At 35.5% G+C, this 24,603-nt stretch overlaps 1 protein-coding gene across 2 annotated transcripts in view; it reads left to right on the top strand.

The window, feature by feature from the left end:
* ADK (adenosine kinase) overlaps nucleotides 1–24,603 on the top strand; it is a 270,648-nt gene that overhangs the window by 117,880 nt on the left and 128,165 nt on the right. For both annotated transcript variants that reach the window (XM_031603000.2, XM_031602999.2), the window contains exons 5-6: nucleotides 3,643–3,815; nucleotides 7,498–7,606. In XM_031603000.2, coding sequence (XP_031458860.2) covers nucleotides 3,643–3,815; nucleotides 7,498–7,606 — 282 coding nt within the window. The remainder of the gene's footprint in view (nucleotides 1–3,642; nucleotides 3,816–7,497; nucleotides 7,607–24,603) is intronic.

Here is a 24,603-nt window from a genome sequence, read left to right as displayed (position 1 = left end):
TCCGAGATGTAAGAGAGTGGGACACAGCTAACTCCAAACTGCTCTACAGAGTCACGGTTCAGTCTTCACAAGTTTTGTTTGTTACCAAGATTTCTTAGCATCTTCACATCTTGCAAGAAAAGATGTTGCTGTTCTGTGCAATTGCCACCCACTCTCTGGAACACAAAGGTTCTTAAACTTCTCTGGTAGCTTCAGCATGCCATGACGTTTACTTGTTAGTTCTGAACATGAAAAGACACTTAAACAGACAGATACTCCTGTTTCTGTGAGCCCATGATAGTGTCACAAAAATAAGGAGAGAAGCATTCTGTCATTGTCCAGTGATTCCTTGAGTAGCCAGTGGCCTCTTTCAGAGTTGGCTTCAGGTTTTGAACATAAGAAATAAGGAATAATGTCTGGTAGGCACGGGTAATTTGAGGCAATGAGATCAGCTTAATTTTAAGACAGAGTTATGTCTTAGGAGTCAAGAAAAAAATGGTTTTAAAAAAGTTAGTATTTGCTTTTTACCAGAGAGCATATGACAAAAATACAAGGAAAATGCGATCTGTTTAACTCAAGAGAACATCTGAAAGGTGTTTTAATTCCCTTATTCCTTCCTCTGTCACGGATGCTTATCTGAAGTGACAGGGTCAAGGCTTGCCCTTGTGTATACCTGATGTCCAAGCTGCACTGACAGAAGAAAACTTTAGAATGTAGAAAGACACTGGATTTCATAAACCATGCTAGATTTTGAGCTTTCTTGTGACCTAAGGCTGTCTTGCTCCTTCATGATGAGTTCCTACATTTGACACTTCCATCTTTGGGCCTGAAATGGCCTCAAATTCCCATGAGTAATAGTGAAGATTCTTGGTGTGGCCAGGTGCCAACCTCTCCTGACCAGACTGTCAGTACAGTAAGTTAATAGCTGCCTCGCTGCCTAGCCAAACCCTTGATAATTAACTCATTATGCTAGTGCCTGCTGAGCTGGGTCATTTTCCATTTCTGTCTTGAGTCTTTTCATTCAATTAAATCTTCTATGCACATAAATCTCTAAATTGAATTTGCAGATTATATAACCATATACCTGGCAATGTGTGCAGTTTGTTACTGGCCTTCATTTGATGTTGGATGTAATACTGCATGATTGTTTCATGGTGGTAATTGTCTTGTGATGACTAAGCCCCTGTTCCCATTTATAGTGTTTAGCCAAAATGTTATGAGCAATAAGAATAATTATACTGATGTGTGAAGAAGTCCACGGAAGTCTGTTTTTTCCATATCAGTATATTTAAAATTAGACTAGAGTCCCATGTCAAATGCAAAAGAAAATGCTCCGGAGTTCACCTTGAAGATGTTATTTTGTCTCGTGGCTTTTTTTTACACACGAAAAGTATTCTCTGTGGCTTATCCCATTAGGCACAACTAGCAGAATGCCACAGATATATTCCTATAGTTCAGTTTTGGTAAGTTTATAGCGTCACGTCCGTGCTTTGTGTTTGCTAATATGTGGAATTCTAACTGGGGTAAAGGAAGAACAGTTGTAGCTGGAGATCTGTGAAGAGAGAGTCTTTCCAGAAATGCTGCTCAAGTGCTTTTCCATCTTCCTCAGAGTTGCTTAACTTAGCTCAGATGTCCAAACGAAAAGAATATCTATATGGTGGGATTATGCCCCCACCAGATAATCCCTGTATTTCAAATAATCATGGCTGTGTACAGAACCACTGTGGTCTGCACAGTGTGCAGAGGTACATCTCAAGAAACCCCAGATCACAACACTGATTCTCAGGGGTAACTTTACTTGAGTTTAAATTAAGGATTGTGACAATTACATGTATTGCATGCATCACATCTGAATTCAAATTGAGCTGCTGCCAGTAGCCCAAACTGTGATATTTTAACAGGATTTTTTTTTTTTTTTTGCAAAGATGTAAGTGAAATATTACTTGCTACTGCTCCAAATGTTGTCAGACTTTATATATAAAATATGGAAAAGTTATGTCATTTGGTAAGATGTTATAAGCCTAAGGTGTAGTTTGAAATCTTTTTTGGAATAAAACTGGGGCTTGTGGAAAGCTGATGCTTTCACAAATGCTGTTTGTAGTGACCTCTGTTAAGTCTTGCTATTTGTGAGGGTAAAGCATGCTTTTCAACATGGGACACAAGGCTTCAACTACTTATCAATATGGGAATTCCATTTTTCCTTATGGTATATCACGATATTTTTAGTCTTGCTAAATAATCTGTCCTACTTAACCATATCTCCAAATATAAAATATTACTCATATTAAGACATAATGAATAGTGTGCAAATTTGTATAATGAATTTAAAATAATAGTATATTGTAGCTAATTCCCTTGTTAGGGGTTTGCTTAATATGTATTAATCAAGAGTGGTACAGATAGATGTGCTGTGCATTTCGTGAATGAGAGATGGAATGAAGCCACCATTTGGCAACAGGATTCTTTTATCTTAAACTTGAAATGTATTAAATGGTTGCAGGAAGGAGGCTCTGCAACATTTGTCCATTTCCCTTACTAATTGAGACTTTTGCATGACGAAAGAATTTCTTTTTCTCCTTGGAAGCTGGAAGTAATAAAGATGTGACTAAGCATGTATTTGTAACTCAGTTGCTTGACCTTTCTACAGCCCACAGCTACCACTAATGCTGATTTGTAATAGAGACATTATCGTTTATTTAAATCTTGATTAGGAAACAATTACAAGTAGGGCTTTAGTGTAGCAGTAAATTGATGTAGCCTTTAATTCATACTATAGATTGAGTGGATAAGCTTTCTGACTATAATTAGAGTGGATTATAATGGCTTCAGTTGGTTGACTCATCTCCAGCAGGGTAGGGCCTGTGATTGTTTCTTCACATTTATCTTTTAGCTCACACTTGATTTTTTTTTTTCTTTGCTGTTAAATGTTATCTTTTAATTTAGCAGCAAACTTAACAGTTGAAAGATATTTTGCGTTAATAAAAGAGAAACTTGATAAAACAGTAAAGCACCTCAGCAATGTATATATGTGCTATGCTCTTTACAATGCAAGTGACAGTACTGCTCTTATTAAAATATGGGATAGATAATTTCATGTATGGCTCAATAATGTGAGTGGGAAACATTTTCTTCTGTGTGTCTAATTAAATGGTAGAATCATGGTTACTTCTGGCACAGTTTAGTTTTTGTTTACCTATTGTGAATGTTGCAAGATTTTTTTTTTTAGATTACTAAAATATTGTTTTTCTTATTTCAAAATTTGATTTTTCTTCTTTTCAAGTTTCTTTTTAAAAGACCTTACTATTTGGTTAAATATAAGTGTGGGGCATATCTTTGGACCAAAAGAACTTTTTGCTATATTTTTACAAGGTATTTCAAATTTATTTTATAATGAACTTCATCCATTTCAGTAAGCTTTCTATTAGCTATTAAACACTCAGCAGAATCTGTAAGGGTCAGTTCTTCACTTGTTGCTGGTCTTTCCTCCCTCAGTATACTTCATGTGTTTTTACTTCTGGCACAGAAGTGTTCTGTAGGATTGGTATGTGTCACAGTGCTCTGTTAGGCACAGAATTACATAAGGTGAGTGGAGAGGAAAAAAGTAGCAAATAATGATATATCACGCTTGTTAACTATCTGTATTTTTTTTCTGTCAATCTGCAGTGGATGATTCAGAACCCGTACAAAGCTGCAACTTTCTTTGGGTGCATTGGCAAAGATAAATTTGGAGAAATATTAAAGAAGAAGGCCGAGGAAGCTCATGTGGATGCCCATTACTATGAGCAGAGTGAAGAACCAACAGGAACCTGTGCTGCCTGCATCACTAGTGATAACAGGTCAGGGGCCTTTAATGTTTTCCTAAGATACAAATGTATGGAGCATAACTTGTTAGAAATGGGATTTGAATGACAAATCAGATGTGGTGCTCAGGGATATGATGTAGCGGAGGGTTGTTAGAGTTACAGTAGTATGGTTAGGTTGTGGTTGGACCTCTTGAAGGTCTTTTTCAACCTGAGCAATTCTATGATTCTGTTTCTATAAAGTACTAGCACTGGTTTGAAGCAACACCGGGCTGCGTGACATGCAGTTTGGGGTTGGATGATGCTAGTATACCTTAAAGAATATACCTCTGCAGTTATATTACAGCAGAGAAGTGGGAGATAATACACAGCCACCAATTTTTCTTCAATTTTTAAAGCTTCTGCTGCTGTCTAATATCCCAAGAGCTGTCCACCAGGTATCCAGGTCCTTTACTGCAAAGGTGTTGTAACATGTCAATGCTCAGACTATATACTATTACGTGGAGTTATTCTATCCCAATTTCTTGACTGCATTTGCTCTCAAGTTTTTTTGCCAGCCCATTTCTCCAGGCCTCTAGAGATCAACTGAGTGGCAGACTGCCCTGTTCTTCAGCTTATCAACCTGTCCCTCACAATTTAATGTCATACCTAATGTCATACTTTCTGGAAAGAATGTTCATACTCAGTGGGAAAAAGGAAGTTTATTCATTTATCTGGATTTTTGGCAATAGTTATATCTGCGGTGTTTCCCCTTCATCTTCCATACTTAGTTCTTCAAAGAGAAGACAAGCAGTAAAAGATGCTTGTCTTTGTGATTTTCTGTGTGGTCGCATAGTGTCTAAGCATGCATCATTACAGCAATCATCACTTCCTAGATGACTTGTTGGGGAAAATTAAGTAAAGATTGTCAAGAGGTGTACATCATGAACTCAGGAAAAATATGTATATATTTTGCCACGCATCCCATTGGAATTTCAAAGTTTAGGTAAATTTATTCATAAATATGTCTGCAAGCAATTCTTTAACTTACTAAGCAGCATTTTTGCTTTGCTAACATAAAACACTTTTCTCTCAATCTCAAATCTTTTCACAAATACCAGAAATCTAATCTCTGGTTCTTCTTTATCTCAGTCACTGTTTTAGAACACGCTTGAGAGTGTACAGGGAAAGTGAGAGACTTATTTCCCTTGTAGGGAATAGGAAAATAGTGGCTGATAGATGCCACTAGAGTCTTTATTGTGCAGCCTCCCTTCTGTTAATGAGAAAAAAGTTTATTCTGAGCCTTTTTTTTCCCCTCTGATCATGCTAAGTTTTCACCATTTCTCTTGATTTGTAAGAATCTCTTTAACTGGCTGCAATTGATAGCTCTATTTATTGGTTAATCTCATCCTCATGGGGCATATGCTAACTTCCTTCTTCAGGTAATTCAGCTTTCTTGTCTCTCTGAGATCTCGGAACTAATAAATAGCACTCACGGATTTTCTAGTAAGTGGCTGTGTGTGTTTCTGTTTCAGATGACCTGATATGAATTTTTTTTTTCTATTAAGTCAAGCTTTTTGCAGAAGAGTTCTGAGCTAATTCATGATTATAACTCTAAATTCTCTTGCGTAGCAATACTCAAGTGCTTTGGTGTTTTTTTTCAGAGCTTTTCAAGCAAATTGTAACACATGATTAAACTCTAAAGTAATACCTATGCTCTGTCATAATCTGCAGCTTTAGTATGTTCTGCTCAGAAGTAGCACGTGCATGGAGTCTCCGCTAAGCTGCAGACTTGAAGTGCTCCAACTGTCTCCAATTACCATATTTAATTGAAAAACATCTACCTTCTTTGTGTTCCTTATGTTGAACCTAGTGCTGTTAGGCTTAGTTTTAATTTGGAAAAGCTTGAAACTTCTTCAGTGAAGCAACCTTCTATTATGCCTCACATGCAGGGCATCTTTAATGTTAGATGTAGCTGCTGAGAGCTAGGCTTACAGCTTCAGGAATCTGTGGTAAGTGAAAGCAAACATAGGGTCTTTGCTAAGATTTGTGGAATGTAACTTCTTTTCACTTAGCAACGCATGGAGGCAGAATTTTTCCAGCTAGGGCCTTAATGGATATTTAAGAGTTTATTAAGCTGGAAGGCTTAATTTGCTTTATAAATTTAATTTTCAAAGTATTACCAGAATTATACATGTCTTCCTGGAACTTGCTTGATTTTTTTCCTGTGAATTCTGTAGATTTCTTGTCACTGAAATGATAACATTCATCAAGAATAAAACTTCTTACCGCATTATTTGTACTGCTGTGGATACTTAGTCTTATTTTCCATACTCACATTAGTCCTCTTTGGCTTTGGACTTCAGAATTAAAGAGAAGGCCTTAGAATGTTCCTAGTATTAAACAAAACAGATCTGTGCTGGGTATTTTAATATATACAGAAAGTTAGTCTGGTTCCTTGTTTTACTTTTGACATACCTTATCTGTTCAGTTCACAAGAACTGCCAGTGATGCATGCTTTTTATTGAATAGGAACAAAAAGAAATGGTGTTAGTAGATGCTGTTTTGTTTTGAGGTGGAATACATTTTCAAGAATTCCCCATTTACTTAGTTCCTAACACCTGTGCACAGCGCTCAGTCTGGAGGCGGTAACAAACTCTGGTAGCAGCAGCCTGTAGCATTCCACACTGCCCTGTTGTCTGCCTTACAGTAGTGTTTGTGTGGTAAAGGGAGATACGTACAGCATCAGGTGTACACATGCTGGGGAAGTGGACATTTGTCAATATGTACGTTGCATCTGTAACTACACGTTATTGGGCTCTTGTGCTTAAATATCACAGCAGCAACGTTAATTTTAAAGGTGCATTCCATCACTATTAAGTCTAGAAACTTTCTCACAATAAAATATTGTGGGATAATTTCACTGGAGTTGAAAGCAAGTAGTAAATAACTGTCTTGTTATGGCCCGCATTTAGGAGCTTCTCTATAACATTTGTAGCTGATTTCCCCTGTCTCGTGTTATAATATTCATAACGAATGAAGCACAAATGAGCTTTTAGTAATGTTCTAGCAGGGCATAGCTAAACCAAAGGTGTTTTTTTTGTTTATTGCCTTTGGGTGGTTTTTTGTTTGGTTGATTTTTACGATTGAGCATCTAAAGCCCTGACTCCTTTTCAAGTAGTAATTTACTCATTTGTTGAAGGAAAACGTAACTCCAAGGAAAAATTTTAAATCAGCTTTTAAAATAATATAACTGTTCATTGGAAAATGATAATGACAAGACATATACATATTTAAAACCTTGTTTATTGTCATGACAGAAAATAGTTTGTAGAACACAAAGGAAGTTAGATACTCTAATCTGCATGTTAGGAGGTACCAGGAAAAAAATTTAGCAGAAACCTGCAGATACTAAACTGTGCAGAGGGACTCGATCATGAAATGGAAAAACAAATGAAAAGTAAACAAATGAAAGTGTGTGTGTGTGTGTATATAATAAACATATTAAAAATATATAATAGTGTTATGTAAACTCTGTACATGGATTTAAAATGTATTATTTAATAAAATTACATTTTAAATATCATTTAAAAGAATTATTATGAAACAGCAAAGTATATCAATTTTATTGTGTTTCAATTGTTCTTTTTTATGTTCCTGTAAGGATCTTTGATCTTTGAGAAATTTGCAGTAGTATTAGTTAAGGAGGATCTAATGCCTGGCTTTTAATGTCTTTTAGGTCACTTGTAGCTAACCTTGCTGCTGCTAATTGCTACAAGAAGGAAAAGCATCTTGATTTGGAGAAGAACTGGAAGTTGGTGGAAAAAGCCAAAGTTTATTACATAGCAGTAAGTTCAGCTTCTTCCAAATTATGAAAGTTTGAGTTATGGCATTAAGAGATTTAAGCAACAACCATGCCTATTGCACGGATTTAGGATGATTTCTTATAAACATGAAAGAAAATGTCTGCTCCAATTTCATCATAGCACGATTTCTTTAAATTTAAATGTAAAAACATTTAAGAATCATTTAGTTGTGTGCTTTCTTGAATTAATGGGAAAAATTGAAACAACTAAATATATTTTCAGAGCTTTTGTAGTCGTGCATCAAATTTACATTTCACATTTTCTTGTAAATTGTTGTGAAGGATGCACAAATGATGTAGAAAAACACTATTAGCATAATTATTCACTGCAAACAGTTTGAGCTTATTTGTGTGAACAATCTTAATTGCTATTTATTCCATAGCAATTACTATGGCACCTTTATAACTCAATATTTCAGAAACAATGATTGTGATAAACCTCTTGAATCTGGATGGTGGTGTAAACTGGTGTTAATGATGAAATCTTATTTCTGAAATAAAGAGATCTTAAGTATAGGGCATTAGTAAATTCACAATATTTATTTATTTGCCATTCTAGAATGAATCAAGCCAGATTACTGCATTTGTTTAAATTACATCTTGTGTAAACAGAAGCAGTGGATTTGTTTTCATTTTGCTCTCAAGTTGATATGATTGACCAAAATTAACAAACGTAAAACATCTATGACAGATTAAAACCTCATAATGTGCATGTAATATATGGATTCTGTATGACAGCTGCTTCCATTCCGCTACCTGAGCTATGTGGGAACAGCTGGTAAGAAGTGTAAAAAATTGATTATCCAAGAGGAACAAGTTCATTGAAAATACAGTTATTTCTTTTAGCTAGTGTTAATGTCTCCTACAGCCTGTTAGTTTGCACTGCTGTAGGCTCTACATGGTTGTTATTGATTCTTGTGTACGGCCAAGACTGCCCCTTTACAAACTGTCAAAAAATACTTATAACCTTCTCAGTGTACAAAGAAAATACATCCTGCTGCTGTTGCCATATGTGCTGCAGCTCATAAAAAAAAAAAAAAACAAAAAAAACCCATTAATGCTTTGCTCATTTTTTATTTCTGTTTTTTAAGTGTTCTGTGTCTATTTTTCAATAATTATTCCTCATCCTGTTCCAAATGCTATGCTTAGGAATTAATGCTATTGGATAAAAGATACTGGAAATATAAAAGTATAGTTAAATGTAGAAAAACAAATGTTACCTGAAGAAGCATTAGCATGCTGCCCAAAGCTTTTATTTACTTTTTTTTATTACTATGTTTATATATAATTACTACTCAAATTATCAGTATACGATTATAAAAATAAATAAATAAACTTAGTGGAGATGCTTTAGGGAAAGTGAGAAAAATTACACAAAGTGAAAATAAGTTTCTGGGTTGTTGTTTTTTTTTTTTCCCTTAAGATATAACTTTGGTCTTATTTTAGTTCCAAAGCCTGCCTTCTGTCTTCTATCCATTTGGTCCCTTTAATTTTGACTCAGTAATGCTTTCTACTGATTTTTATATGTATGAAGTGTTTTGGTTTTTTTTGGGGGGTGATATCCTGCCTTTTTACCAAGGGATTTAGAATTATTGTGTTAGATGGAAAATAGAATCCAGAATGTACATGTATTAGTGGATAAATAACACTATTGTGTAAGTGCTAATATATTAAGTATTTGTTAAATTGGCTTCATATTAAGAAAACATCTGCTTGCAAGAGGGTATCTGCTGGGTGAAGAACCTGGTTCACACCAGTAGCAATTGCACTCAAGGCTGGGTTCATTTAAGAGATTTCTAGGACAGTGTTATCACTTCAGATTACAGATTGCACATGTGCCTTAACTTAAATAAAGGAGACAACATGTAGAGCTGAACACTTTTATTTTCCTTTAACTTCTTTACTCGCAGGTTTGTAGTGGTCGATGGGATTAAACAAATCCACATCATGAACAATTAGCGCTCCTGCTGCTCTTTCAGTCATTAATTTGCTCACTGTTGTGTCTGTCTGCACTTGAGTCTTGTTACCTCTTCTGGCTCTGCGCTGTGCTTACATCGCTTTTTATTTCCGTCTTTCTATCCAAGCGTCACCTATTTCCTGGATTGCATTACTGTATGTTTTAGTGACAGATAAGTTTTTTGAAAATCCTTGTTCTGAGATTATCAAACAATCTATTTTCTTGGCAGAGCAGGCCAGTTGCTGCTTTAGGACAAGTCTGCGATATCCTGTGGTCATCTGTATGTGCTTGCTAGGATAGATAATATGCTTTTCAATGCAGCTTTCAGCAGAATGGCCCTCAGATGAAACTTAGCTCTGAAATGTAATCAATTCACAGAGGGGGTAGGTACAAAGGAAAAGATAGTGAACCCATGACAGAACCCTTAAAGACAACTTCTGTTACCATGAATGAACACAATACCTTTATTTTAGCCATCTGGTAATCGGATCCGGCAGACAAATTGGAGAAAGACAGCAAAGAATAGAACCCTGTAAATCACAGATAGAAGCAAAATGCAGAAAGACTGCCCCAGCTTATGCAAAAACAGTAAACTTTAAAAGTGTTTTTTAATCCCTCAAAATTACTTGGTGTTGTATCTTTTAAGATAGATTATGTGTACTGTCAAACTCCATGCGATTTCTTTCCCTTTTCCAGATATTATTCATATACTTGCAGTAATTTCTGCCATTGACATTGTATCTTCTGGTCTGTCAAATTCATTTCGTTGTGGATCAACTAGCTGTACTGCTGGTGCCTGATTAGAATTCACTGCTAGGGATTTTATGTAGTTCCTACTGGGCCTAGAAAATCTTTTCCTAGACATTTACCCTATTTCAGAATAAATTGAAGGTTACGATAGCACTAAGCATTGCTGTTCTGATTCTGAAATTGTGAATGGGACACAGCCTGGCATAAAAATAATCTCAAGTTGTGTTTTGTGTATGATTTTTATATAAATAAATAAATCTCTTGGTAAAGGTTACCTAAGTAGAAAAACTAAAGAGAATTTTAGTTGTTGTCTTTTGATTCCAATTAGCACCTCTGTGTTAGTAAGAAATTTGGCACTTGTCATTTCATAACAGGAAGAAAAAGGAAAAGGAGAAAATGCTTTCCTCTATAAGACATGCTGCACTTAACCTTGTGAAACGTTCTCAGCAACAAATGATACTGCCTTATTATACAGACAGCTGAATTTTAACTTTCTGTCTGTATTTGAGCCCTATTGCTGTAAATGCAGGCTGCTGGATGCATTTTGCTCTTGTTCCAGGTAGTCATCCTTACTTCTCCCAGTTATTTAGCTTTACTCAAACCTGCATTTGTTTAATACTTTCATGTGAAGTCATTAGATGTGTGAAACACTCCCACTGACTGCTGTAGTAGCTTCCCCAAATCAATCAGATCTTAACAGAGAACCAACCAGATTGTCTGCTGTGAAAGATGTGATTTTTTTTTTAATACAAAGTAAAATAGTAGGTTTTTGGCTATAGACTGCCTTTGAATTTGTGTTTTGTGGCTATAATTTATATACAAAAAAGTTGGTGTTTGTGTATATTTTTATATATGTGATGTGTCTGAAAGGTTTTTTGGTAGTATCTACATACACTTTGATATGGTTATGGCATTGCTGATGTTCACGCTCCTCTAAGCTCATGAAAAGGACTTGGGACTGTTCCTACACTTCATTGTTTGCATTATGTTCACTTTTGTTTGCCTTTTGCATTTACAATGCCTGAGAACCTGTTGTAGCTGTTGTAGGTAAAGACTAGAGGAGCAATTAAACTTTTTTGTAGTCCTAAGACTTATTTCTATGCAGCTGAATTTTGGGCTGCTCTCTTCCATATTGTCCTACAATATTTTACTCAGAGAAGGCAGTGCTTTCATTCAGACATCTTCATGTGGGCTGTTGTTATTTCACAATCTGTAAAAGTTTAAACCATTGTTTTTTTACTACTTTTGTGCAGCAAATAATAGAAATTTCTCAATAGTGATGTCTTTCAATTGCACGGCACTGAGTATAAAATGTTGTAATACCAGTTAGATTTGTTTGCCTGCAGTTAAATTACATCCACCACCTTCCGCATCTCTTTTGTGTTTTCGGAGTTAATGGCAAGTGTAGTTTAACTTGATGTTAATGATAGTTCTGATCGAGACCATGTATTCTGGTCTTAGGCTATGTTTCACGTAGGGAATATTAGGTATTGCAACATGTGATAATGAACTCAACATAGCACTGCTGGAGTATAAGTTTTTAAACCTCCAAGCACTCTGGTATGTTTCAGCAAATACTGTGGTATTTTTATATTTATTTCCTTTTAATACTTAAGTGCTTATCTAAGCAGAGAGATACTGTGGTGGTGTAGTGGGCTTGATGGCAGAATTATCTGGTTTCAACACGAGTCTGTCAAAACATAAGCTCGATGTCAGCAATGTGTAGCAAAGCTTAAATAACATTTTACTGTATTTTACATGGGTTTTGGCTATTCTTCTTGAGAAAAAATACTGATTATTGTAACAATGTAAGTATAAATGAAATTTCTTTTGTGCTGTCTCCTCCTTTCAGAGGCATGTTCAATGAAGGCATTTTTATTGTAATTTACTGCTATGATGAGTATGATAATTTACAACGGATTGTGATAGTTTTTTTTTCTTTGAAATGTGCTGGGTCTGTGTGTGCATCATGGGAAATGGAGGAGACAGACACTGGCAGGAATCAAAATATCCCCTGAAAAGTCATTTGAAAAACTCTCCACAATAGCTTTTTTTTTTTTTTTTTTTTTTTTACATCATTGATAACTTTTGCTGCAGTGCTCTAGCATCAGAATGTATGTCATTTGACATGTAAAACTATTTCTCACAATAATGAATTGGTTTTATGGCCAGGAAAATACACAGTTCTGAATGTCTTACTTTGCCATAAAGATGAAGCTGCATCTAGCAAGTTAGTTGGGTCATCATTTAGTGGCCTCTCAGATATCATTGCCTTTCTGAAAACCACCATCTTGAGGAATTGCGTTTGCTGGCAGTTACAGATGTGTGACAAATTTAGAAAGAGAAATTGATAAGGTTCTCTATCTAAGCAGGAAGTAAATCTGCCGATTTTCTTTCTTCTAAAACATACACGGGGAAGAAAATAATTTTGCATAAGTACAGAAATGCCCAGGTTTTAGTTACTAGCCTAAATGGAAAAAAAAAAACCAACAAACCTTTGTTTCCCTACTGATGATAGTTTATGTCATTCTGTAATGTATTTAGAGTTTGATGTGCCTTATACTTCCATTTCAAGTGTGACTGCTCATGCATGGATGTTTTTTTCAGTGTTTTCTCAAGTAACTTGGGAAACTGAATTCAGAAATTGATTTTTATTTTTTGCATACTTTGCTCTTCTGAATGCCATTGCTTTAAGATGGACACAGGTACTTCATGGAGAATAGTGCACCATGAGCTTATAAGACAGATTGTACTTCCTTTCTGTGTAATAGAAAATTAACGAGAATCTGTTTAACATAGTAAAATTATTTATTTCTGAATGTTCACCTCAGTTACTAATTACATTTATTTAAATGAAGAATAAATGTTTCATCTCCTGTCATTCTCCTCCTACCCCAGTAGCCTTTAAATTGCAGATAAACTTCTTCAGCACAGTAATTAGTGACGCTCAGTCATTGCTCCTTTTATCATGTGATTTTATTTTATTTTTTTTAGAAGAATGCATTATTAGAGCACTTACACAGCCAGCCTCGCTGCAACAGCCAGGCGGCAATAGCAGTGCCATTTTTCACAAAGAAAATGTTGAACAGGAGCCAAACGTTTGGTGGCAGAGTCTGTTGCTAGGAAATCAAGTTCCTGAGGCGATTAATGACAAAGCAAGCAGTAACAAGAAGGCAGAATTACAGATTTAAAAGAGAGGGAGAAAAAAAGTGGTTGGTGTTATAATTACCCAAAGAAATTCGTACTCATTAAATTGGCTGTTTTTATGATTGACTTTAATTGGAGGTTAGTTCAGATATTTAGCTCCTTTCCCACCCCTTTAAACACACACATGCACATAATCTGTAGAACTGCAGACTTGTTTTTCTAAGCATTGAGAGGAGCTTGCCCTGTAATTTGATCCCCACTGACAGATGCATTTTCTATGCTGCCATTTTGAATTAACCTATTGTGCAACAATTTTCCTTAGCTCTGTTGAATAAAACATCAAGTCTTATTACCTCAGATGGATTTGATAGAGTAAAAGAATGTACTTCTAGCTGAAGTAGACTATTTGCAATGAGTTCAGTGATTTGAACTCTGCCAACAAGCCCCAATAATTTGTGATGTATACTTAAAGAACGAAGGAGAGAAGAGCCACGTGGGGGGTCTTTGGGGCTGTGTGAAGTTGAAACGCAAAGCTCGCAGTAATATTGTTGTTTTTGCTGAGGTTATTCCCTGAGATCAAGCCATTTTAGATAAAGCATGTTAACTAAGATTTCTCCTATTAATCAGATCTGTTTTGAACTGGAGCTTCTCTTGGTCTTGGTGGTTATCCAAGCTGTCAGGCTACTGGAGGAGTAGGAAAATAAAAATCAGTTCTTCTCTCCCCAAGCCCTAATGGTTGGATTCTCCCTGTGAGGCTTCTTTTGTGAAATTTTCCCACCTAAATTCAAGTGGAATAAATGATATTTTAAGATAATTTTTCCTTCCAAGTAATGTATATGTTTTATGGTGAGATAAGAACAGGCTTTCACCTTCCTCAGTTTTCTCCCCAATTAGAAATATTTACCCAGTTGGTTCAAGAAAATTTTGGCACAGAAATGGGGAGGAGTCTGACCCTGACATTTAAATCCTGTCATGTTTCATCGATCACTTTCAAGACAATATTCCCTACTTGCAGCAAGTGATAAACAAGGAAATATCCTTTTGCAGCACCTGTAAGTGAACATACAGAAGCTGAACTGTAAAAGCTAAATAATGCCTCTGCTCTACAAATTCCTAATCAAACAGCGAAACAAAAGAGCCACACATATTCCATCCAACAATACACACATTACTAATCAGATGCCAATGCAAGCTGTCTGCTTTGTTAAATACCCAGGTTCCCTGAGGCAAGAAGACAGCTGCTATAACTACTATGAAATTTGGTAGCTCAATCTATTTTTGCTACCCTTGGGCTATCAAGCTACTGTTAATTCAGACCACCCGAATTGGTACACTTTAGGGATTTTTTTCAAAGTGTTTGTAATTAAAATGATAAAACATCATTATTACGCTGAAGATGTTGTGTGTGCTTTGCGTTTGACAGATACCTACAGAGATAAACCCAGCATGTAATTTTCATTGACATAATGCTTGTGATTGCATTAGCCTTTTAAAAGTATATTGCTTTTTAGGGAAAAAATGAAGGGGGAGGGCATGCTTTTACTCCATTAGCAGAATTTGTAAATCTGCTGAAACACTGAATCAGGCTCTTGGCGGTGTCTGGCGGGGCGGTGCAGCGGTGTGGGCAGCGGTGCCAGCTCTGTTGCTGAGGTCAGGGATCTGCCAGCTCCCCAGTGACTGCCTGTAGGAACACCCAGCCCCCCGTATATGTAGTCTGGGCAGGCTTAACACACTATTTAAATGTAAATGTAAAAGGGAAGCCTTCAGACTCAAAGCGGTGAGGTGAGCCAATTTGAGGGGTGATCTTTACTGGAGGTCCTCTTGCATGTCAGTCTTTATTAGATGCCATCTTTACGAGAGCACAAGAATTTTTGTCTGTTACTTTGTCAGCTTTGTTAGAGCAAAATCTCAAAACTAAAGCACCATCAAATCTAGGAGTTAGAAGCCCAGAATGAAGCAGTAGTGGTTCTGTCTTGAATTATTCTTGTTTTCATTATTTCTGTGGTAAGGTTGAAGAAAAATGGTCAATTTAAGATTGTTCTACAGACTAAACTGTAAGCAACTGTTGCTTATTTTGATTGATCCGAAATTTATAGTAAGTTGGTCATTATCACTCTGTATACCATTGATTGAAATCTAGGATTCCACCTACCTTCCAAAGGAGCTGGTTACTTGAGTGCATGGATGCATCATAGGCTGCATCCCAGAGCATGTGCTCTTTGTGTCTCTGTCATGTGCTGCCACGTGAAAAACAACACCTGTATATAAACCAGCAGTTGTGTTCTTTTACACGAAGAAAATGTTTTTGTGTGTGAAAACTGTGTGTGTATATGTACAACTTGAGAGCTGAGCTGAGCTATTCAAGGTAGCCTGCTACTTGATCTGAACTTGAAATTGCAGTTTCATTTAGCATTTGCATGTGTAATAGCAATAGTGCCATTGTTTAAACATAAATCCTTCATTTTCTGCAGAAAGTTATTATTGATTTTTTGATAAAGAAAACAAAAATACATCCTGGAAATGGGGGGAAATACAGACAATATATTTCCAGTTGATTTTATCTGTAATGTGCAATATTTTCAGTACTCCATTATCATTTACATTGAAGTTTTAAGCCATGATGTATTTTCTTCACTTTGAAATGAGTGCTATGAAATGATCACATTTGTGCTTGTTATTTCTGAGGCAGCAGCTTTTGCACTCAAATTTTAGAAACCTTAAAATATGTATATGTAGTATTAGATCATTCATATATTGCTTCTTTTTAGCTAACAAACCGAACCATACAGAATGGCTTTCTTCTGCATTGCGGATCAAAGGTGTTTTAAAATAGCAGGGGTCACAAGCAGGATAGAAATCCGAAGTCCCCTTTTTGATTCTACAAATAACAATTACCTTAACAAGTGACATTATCTTTACAGCACAGCTTATCCATATGCTAAATATTTGTATCAAGTAAATTTTAAGGTACCGTGTTGTGCATGTCAGCTGTGTACTGGGGAAAGAAAAGCATTTCCCAAAAATATTTGCATATGGGTTTTCAGTGATTACATGTTAAGAGCAACTTAATAGATTGACTTTGATGTGGGGCTTTCTATAAGCTTGTAGTAGGTGCTTTTGCTCTTTAAGAGGCAGGAGGGCTGACTCCAGCCAGTCTTATTTGTTTTCAGGTTCATTTGAAAAAGGAATTGACTGATTCCAGCATTTGAAAGAAGCTTCAAGTTCTAAGATAAATCCTGGAATGGCCATTGTGCAAAGGAAGAAAAAGACCTGCCCAATTTCTCAGGGAAAATCTGCTTTTGTTGAGATATTTGTGGTGTTTGAGTTGTTGGGGTTTCTTCGTTTGTTTGTTTGACTGTTCAGTTTAAAAGAATGGAACCATAAAGAAACGGCTGGTCAGATTTTGTGGTATGGCTATAAAGCTTTTAGTTGATGTAATGCCCAATCAGGAGTGCACTGCGTCACCTTTGGATCAGGCTGAGTTGGTACAAAGTTAGAAGATCCTTTTTTTCTCTTTTTTTCCTACCTTTGAATAAACTTAAAGAGATACTAAATTCTATAAATGAGTAATAAGTGGTATTTCAAAACAACTTTCTAAAACAGTTGTACAAATAGAGGTAGTACTGTTTTTATCTAAGACATACCCAGACCATCATGGTAGCAGATAAGGCCTGATAATCCTTGCAAAGATTTGACTTAACCAAAAGCTTAGGGCATTCAGATTTTGTCCACAAAAGAAGGATTTTGCTGATGCAGATGCTGTGGAAAAGCATCCAGGAGTTATACACTTATCTCTGGCATAAGCACCCTGATATAGTGATGTTTTATAACAGCTGCTGTGCCAGGGGAAATGTTCTTATTTTCCCAAATCAGTTGTGCTAGCACCATAGCTTTTGTTGTATGGACTATGTTGGTTAAGGACAAAATTCTTTTCATTGTTTTTGAATAATGCAATTATTCTGGCATAATCGTTTAATAAATACTAGTCCATAAAGATAAATATACCCTTAACCTTGTGGTCCGTAGATACTGCTAAGTCCTTTGTAAATCACAAGTTTTTCTTTAGACCTTGAAGTCCTGTAGATATTCCTCATTATCTGTTCTTACACGAAAGTTACTGAAGCTCTGTTGTACAGTTCTACTTTTTTCCTAATCAGTTTTTCTTGCCAACTATGGTATTGCCAGATGCAATATAACAATACTTCCCTGCAAATTTGAAAATGGTGGAGAACAGCAGTTAACAGTATTTAGCATGAAATATGCCTCAGCATATGCCTCTGAACATGTCTTTTTAGGACCATATGGAATATAATTGGTGCTGAACAACAGTGAGGTGTTTTGCGAAAAGTAGAGGCTAAGCATTATAAAGAGTCATAAAATCATAAAGAGACAAATAGAGGTAATGTGAGGAAGAAGGAATGTATTGATTTTTTTTTTTTTTGTCTCTTGCTCTCTCTACATGACCTGAACTGAAACATCACAGTATTTTTTTAGTAGATTTTGATTTACAGTAGGGTTAAAATTAAGAAATTCAGCAAAACAATAGTGTGTAGATAATGGTCATGGAAGATGATGTGAGTAATTGGAGGGATGCAGAAGTAGATGCAGAAGTAATATTATCATTTGCTGAGTGCACCCAGAATAATGACATTCATAGCCTTGCTTACTGTCATTGGCAGTCTTTGTATATGTAGCTCTTAATGCACTTGATTACAGAATGTTAAGGAAAGACTAAATTCCATCCTTAAATATCAATTCCGTTGTGCTTTGAGGACTGGAGCCAGAAGTTAGAGGTTTTATTCATTTACTTAGTAAGATATTTTATTTCCGAGAGACAATTTAGACTTAATAGTATTGATTTTATTCATCAATTGAATTTTAACTGTAGCTGAGTATAGGAAAAAAAATGTATGATTATGTGAAGGATTCATTTTGCTTTGAAGAAAAAAAGGGAAATTTTCAATGACTGCATATAAAGGAGAGCAAGTATTCATTCCCCAGACCCAGTGCGGTCTCTAAGTGCTTCTTTATACTGCTGAGAATGGGTTGAAGAGAGTTTCTGCTGAGGGCTGTAGATTCTTATCTGCTTAATTGAGCCATCATTTGCTGACGTGATGAGGGAAATCATGTGACCTGCCTTTAATGCATTGCTCGGTAACAGCAGGAGTGTAAAATATAGTTCATGGAAGACTAACAGAAAATGCTTAAGTTTTTGAGTGGCCTTCTATACAGAGCACTGCGACGTTTGTACTGCAGCAGAATCTACTGCTTGAGTGTTCAGATGGTAAATATGTTAAGTAGAAACATCAGTTTCTAATTATTTTGAAAGTATTGAGCTCTTTCTATTACAAAGACACCAAGCCTTCAGAATATGAATTTAATAACTTCTTAGTTTTATCAGTATGATCATAAAACTGTCAGTAGAATTGAAATTGGTGCAAAAGCATCCATATAATAATCAGACCAACTGCAGAGTTGTTACCAAGTGCTGTGGAGCGGTGAAACAAACAGCAGAAAACATTCAATATTATACTTAGATAAGTATCAGAAAAGGGCATTTAAGAAAAGAAAAAAAAAAGCAACTTGTAATTGAAGGCAGATTCTCAAATGTATACTATATTCTCTAGTTTTACTGTATTAAGCTACAGTCATATTCCTTAACCTGATTTCCTGTTTGTAGAATTTAGAATTACAGGCATGCTGTTGTCTTTGGAGATGTCTGTTTACCAGAGTGTTAGGCTGAACCGATCTCATTTCTAAGAGGGGTTAATTTCAATTTTGTTTTTGAAGTAAGTGATGACTAGCTGCTATGCTGATGAAATGCTATCCTAATTTGGAAGATAATGGTACACTTCAGAATGATATGTAGAAATAACGCAACTAAGGAACATGAAACTGGTATAACTCTGGAGGCATTGACAATTAATTTGACAATTAATAGTCTGATCCACCTCTGCTAATTTTTGTATTATTTATAATCTTTCATCGCTGGCCCAACAGAAAAGAGCATGAGAATAGTACTTGATTGTTCCTGTAACTCTAGGAAATGGAAGGAAATGCTCTAGGATGCTGGATTCTAACCTTTTAACTTGCCTGGGCCACATTGTGTGAAGGGTAATCAACTTGGGCTGCATACAGAATACATCATATGGTTATTGTATATATGTAACAATTTTTTTTCAATATTTATAATTGTAACATTAAAAAAAAAAAATTAGAGGGCAACAAGATCATAAACATGGGATGTTTGACCTTGTTCTTGTAAAAATCATGCATCATTGTGTGGTTCAGTGGAAGAGGCTGCAATTCTCTGTGGGTTCTCCAGGTGCACATCAGAGATGTTTTGATCTATTTTTACTCTTCTTTACTTTATCCTTTAAAACAGCTATTTACAAATGTATGCACTTCCAAAAAGCCATGACATGAATAAGCTGAGACTGTGGAGCGATGTATTTTTTCCTCTGTTAAGATAGATCTTATAAAAATCTGGTAAAGAGGCATGATCAACTTTTTTCTTTGAGTTGTACGTCTGATAATAACTATATACTTTCAGTTTGGAAATTAGCAGGTAATATATTTATGTCAACTGAAAATGGAGTCACAAATATACAAAAAAAAAAGAGAATTTTTCAGCAACCTGGAAACCTAATATCAAATTCCCTTATACAAAATGGAAGTGAGACTGCGTATTTTTAATTGATCATATCAAAATGCATAAAATAATTTACCATGACTTGAGCTTGCCATAATTTAAGTTTCATTTTGAACATTATTATGGTTTTAAAAATTGCACAGATTAGTTGATTTTTTCACCTTAAAGACATGTAGTTAGCTTATTAAAATGGCTGCTCAAATCTACCAGAAATTCTGAATCTGTCAGCCATTTTTCATTTTCAAGTTATGGAATTAAAATGCAAATTTGTTCCAGAAATGACTTGATGTTGTTTCACAAATCATAAGATCTTTATAGCATTTTGCCCTAATTTAGCCACCTTACTTCAGAAAAGTCATCATCATCTATATTTTGAAGGAACTCCTGGTGTTGGTAATGATTCAATCCCTTGGACTTTGAAATTCATGGCTTTGTTGACAGTTTTTAGAAAACGCCATAATCAAATACGTATCACAGAACTAATTAGAAACATATTGCAAATTATTTTAGATTTTTGTAACCTTTTTGAGATGTTGAAAATTACAAAATTTGTCAGCACTGCATGAGTAGTCTGGATGTTTCTTTTGCAGTTAACTTGTTAACTTACTACATTATTTTACGAAATAGCCCAAGCCCAAGTTTGGTAATTAAACAAGAAAACTTGCGTATCTACTTAATAACAAAAAACCTTGTCTTCACAGGCACGTGTACGTGTAGGTAAGTTGAAACATTATCAATAATGACTGATTTACTTGTCAAGTACCACAAGTGCCTGTGACGTGTGATACGTGCAGGTTTTAGATTGAGTGTGTGGTGGGCCTGAGAGGTGAAGTTAGCACTGCACTACACCACAGTGCTCTGTTGTCACCATGCATTCCGCACTCAAGCTACATGCAATTGGCTCATGAAAAATACCACTAAAAATCATGTTAAAATAATGTTAAACATTTATGATCTTGTGGGGCCTCATTACTAGCTCGGGGCCACATGTGGCCTGCAGGTTGGACATGCCTGCTCTATACTAAAAAATAGTTGGCAGCTGGAAGAGTGAGTATTATATTTGCTTCTATTGCTTTAATTTTACCTAACCATCCTCTAGTGGCTCCTTTTGGGTTGAGATACTCAACTTTGAGAATTTTGGAGATGATAATTTACTGTTGCGACTTTTAAGTTAAAAAGATTCATACCTTGTGCCTCTCATCCTTGATTTTGACCTAGTGAGAGAGGAAAGGTGAGAACAGGGTTAAGTATGACAAAAATGTTAGAGATGAAAAAGAAGGGTGTAAATTTTGCAATATATGCTAGGAAAAAATGCTTTTGGGGCATGTTGTTACGTTGTCTATAGCTGTTCTAAATAAAAAGAACACATGTATTTTGATTACATATTTCCAGAAAAATTGTAGTAATGGAAGTACAAATGCAGTAAAGCACTACTCAAACACTTGTGAACCGTGGCAGAACATTCACTGTGTTTTTCACAGTGTTCAAGCTACTGGTTTTCTATTTGAAAACAGTTTTGTTAATAAATGTCTTAAGTATGTTTCATTAACTAGAAAGACACTACAGTTAATACCTGCCTTTTTAGTTAGTACAGAAACCTTTTAATTCTGACTGTACAGTGTATTATGTAAGAGGAAAATTCACGGGTGCACACGTAGAAGGCAATACCTAGTGTGCCACCCAAGACATAGAATTCCATTTTTCTAATCTGAAGGCCATGAATGGTTATAATAACTAAGTTACAACTGAATCACAGTCAATATTTATTTAACCTGGAGTTAAAGTTGTCCTTGCCTCTTCTTGTTTCCCCACTTGGGAGAATAATTCATACCATTTGACAGAGTATGGGATATTTTGGTGCTAAGTGATGTATTGTTTGGAAGGAAGGAGAATGTCACACTTCCTCCCATTCTCCTCTTTTCAGCCAGTTTAGATTAGAGATGAGGAAACCTTGGATTTTGCTCTTGCTTGCTGCTCATAATCTTCGTACGTATGCAACTGATATATTAGTTGGGCTTCGATATGTCATTTATTCCTTTTCCTAGCAGTACTTGAACTGTATCGCAATAACCAGTAACAGTTTATTCCAAAAATCTAAATTCAACCACAATCTTGTTTTCTATTCTTAGTACCATATATATTGTAACACAAAGTAGACAGATTTTATTGTAAACTAATACTACTTTACATTGAATCAGTTCTAGAAAACTGTGTTGTCCTATTGTTACAAATCAGCTTAATTTTTAGTTACAATTTTAATGGTAGGTTTTAATTTTTGAGAAAATACACAGCTCTTTTTCCTACTCACAGGTAGTGCTTCCTCTGGTAGCTGAAAGATTCCTAAGTGAGAAAAAACAAGTTCTCAATAGCATTGAATATATGTGCCCTTTAGTTAGCATGCGTATTCTTGTTTTTGCCGGTTGAAATTGTCCAATGGAAATACATTTCTGGTTTTAGTACAAGAAGAAAAGAGATTGAGATATTAAGAACCTTGATTGGTTGATATAACTGCTGGCAAAAAAAAAAAGTCAGTGCTGCAGACTGACTCTTCTATACTAGAAGGGCAACAGTAGCCCACAGCTAAGTAAAAACAAAAATCAGTTACGCTATAGGTACGCTTTATGTTTATGCATGTCTTAATTATTTTAATTGAAGTAAGACAGAATACTTAATGTGACATCACAAAACTAAAAATTGAGCTATGACTTATGCAAAATCTTCAGTACAGACTTGGGGCTAAATCTACAATTTGTTTATAGTCCCTTCAAATTGAAGAGCTCTGGCTGAATAGGGAAGTTTTCATGAAATGCATAAAGCACGTTAGCTATAAATTCTACAAGAACAGTGTTTGCTTCGGAGTTCTGTTTGCCCTCACTGATAAGTTTGCCTAGCAATACTCAGAAATAATGATTGCCCTGAAATGGATAATGGTTCAAAAATAAGCCTTGTGCAAATTAGAAGTTAATATTTGCCTGGTATGACAAATGAGGAAGAAGTTTTAGAGTGGGCATAAAAGCAGTTCTGAAATTAAACTCTTGATAAAAAGAATGAAAAGCTTTTAGAAATCCTCTGAAACATTGTGTGTTCATCTTCCATGTCAGTAGTTGTTGTTGCCAGAAGAGTCACAGTGTTTGAGAACATATTATTATGAACTCCCCAGTTTTACCCAGATGTTAAGGATTATTATTAATGACTCACTTTGCCTTGTAATTGCCATAGAGTGTGCTCATTATAAAAACCTCTGATGAGAAGATTGTTTTCTGAAATTTCTCAGTATGCTGTTTTTTACTTCATAATTTGTTTATTTTCTAAAAGCTCTTTGCTTCTAATGTCTAGTATCAACTATTTGGTTTGCTTTTTCTTTGTCTGAAATGTGTTATAAGAGGACACACAATGAATGTATCTGTATTTATTTTGTTTGATATAGCTTTGTTTGGCATAAAGTTTCAAATAATTGAACACCACAGACCCCAAATACTCTCTGCTTTTTGGCAATAAGTGGCAGGAAAAAAAAAACCATTGTATTCTTCTGTCAACTTTACCTAGTCTTATTAATTTAGTAGCTACCATTTTAGCTGTAAAATCTTGGGTGCATGGAAACAGAAGACTTTGGCTGCAGAGGCTGTTGGTTTGGTCTACAGATATCCTTTTTAAAAAATATTCTTAGACCTTAGCCACCTTCCTGACAATGCTCTCCATACTTTTTTATTTTACAGTTTCATTTACTTGTGCCAAACATAGGATTTCTGCTGCTTACCCTCAATTCATGTAAATAAAAAAAATGATCTCATCACTCTCAGAATCCCTCCTGGCTGCAGGGCTCTGTAGCTTGCTGTCACTTGGTTGTTAGGCCTTTAAAACCTGAGTCAAGGACTTCATACATCATCTAAAAAGTGGTGGTAGTATAATGTGCAACTGTTGTTGTACATAGGAGGTGTGACTTTTTTTCTCAGTATGGAAGGAAATTAAATGAGAGAGAGGGCAAAGAGCATTTTATAAAGGAGCTTAGTGCACTGTAGTTAATACTACTTGTGTTTTTATTCAACATACTTACGATACTTTGTCAGGATGTGGGATACCCCATTTGGTTTACAGTGTGGTTTTCCTGAAAGGATAGCATTGGTTAAGCACAATAAAGCAAACAAATCATTTTCTCCAGACGTGTGTGGTTGAAGTTCAGTGACTGTTGGCTGAAAGACTCCCAGACTAGCAGTGTTCATTTGCCTTGCGCTAATGTCAGTGCTTATGGTTGGTGGTTCAAATGTAGCAGTAAATCTAAATGTAATTTTTCTCCAATTTTGCTCATATTTTTGTTACATACCTCACAGGTTGTTTTAAGAGATTGTGCTGGTAAGACCACCCTATAAGTTAAGATCTTAATATTTGATGCATAATGTTGCCTATACCGTAAACTTAATACATAGAATTTTGTTAAAATTCTATTGAACCGCCACATTCATGAGGGTTATTTGAA

The sequence above is a fragment of the Phasianus colchicus genome, chromosome 8, assembly GCF_987193195.1.
Source record: "Phasianus colchicus chromosome 8, bPhaCol1.hap1.1, whole genome shotgun sequence".
Classification (NCBI taxonomy): domain Eukaryota; kingdom Metazoa; phylum Chordata; class Aves; order Galliformes; family Phasianidae; genus Phasianus; species Phasianus colchicus.
This window is presented reverse-complemented; position numbering and strand designations above follow the sequence as displayed.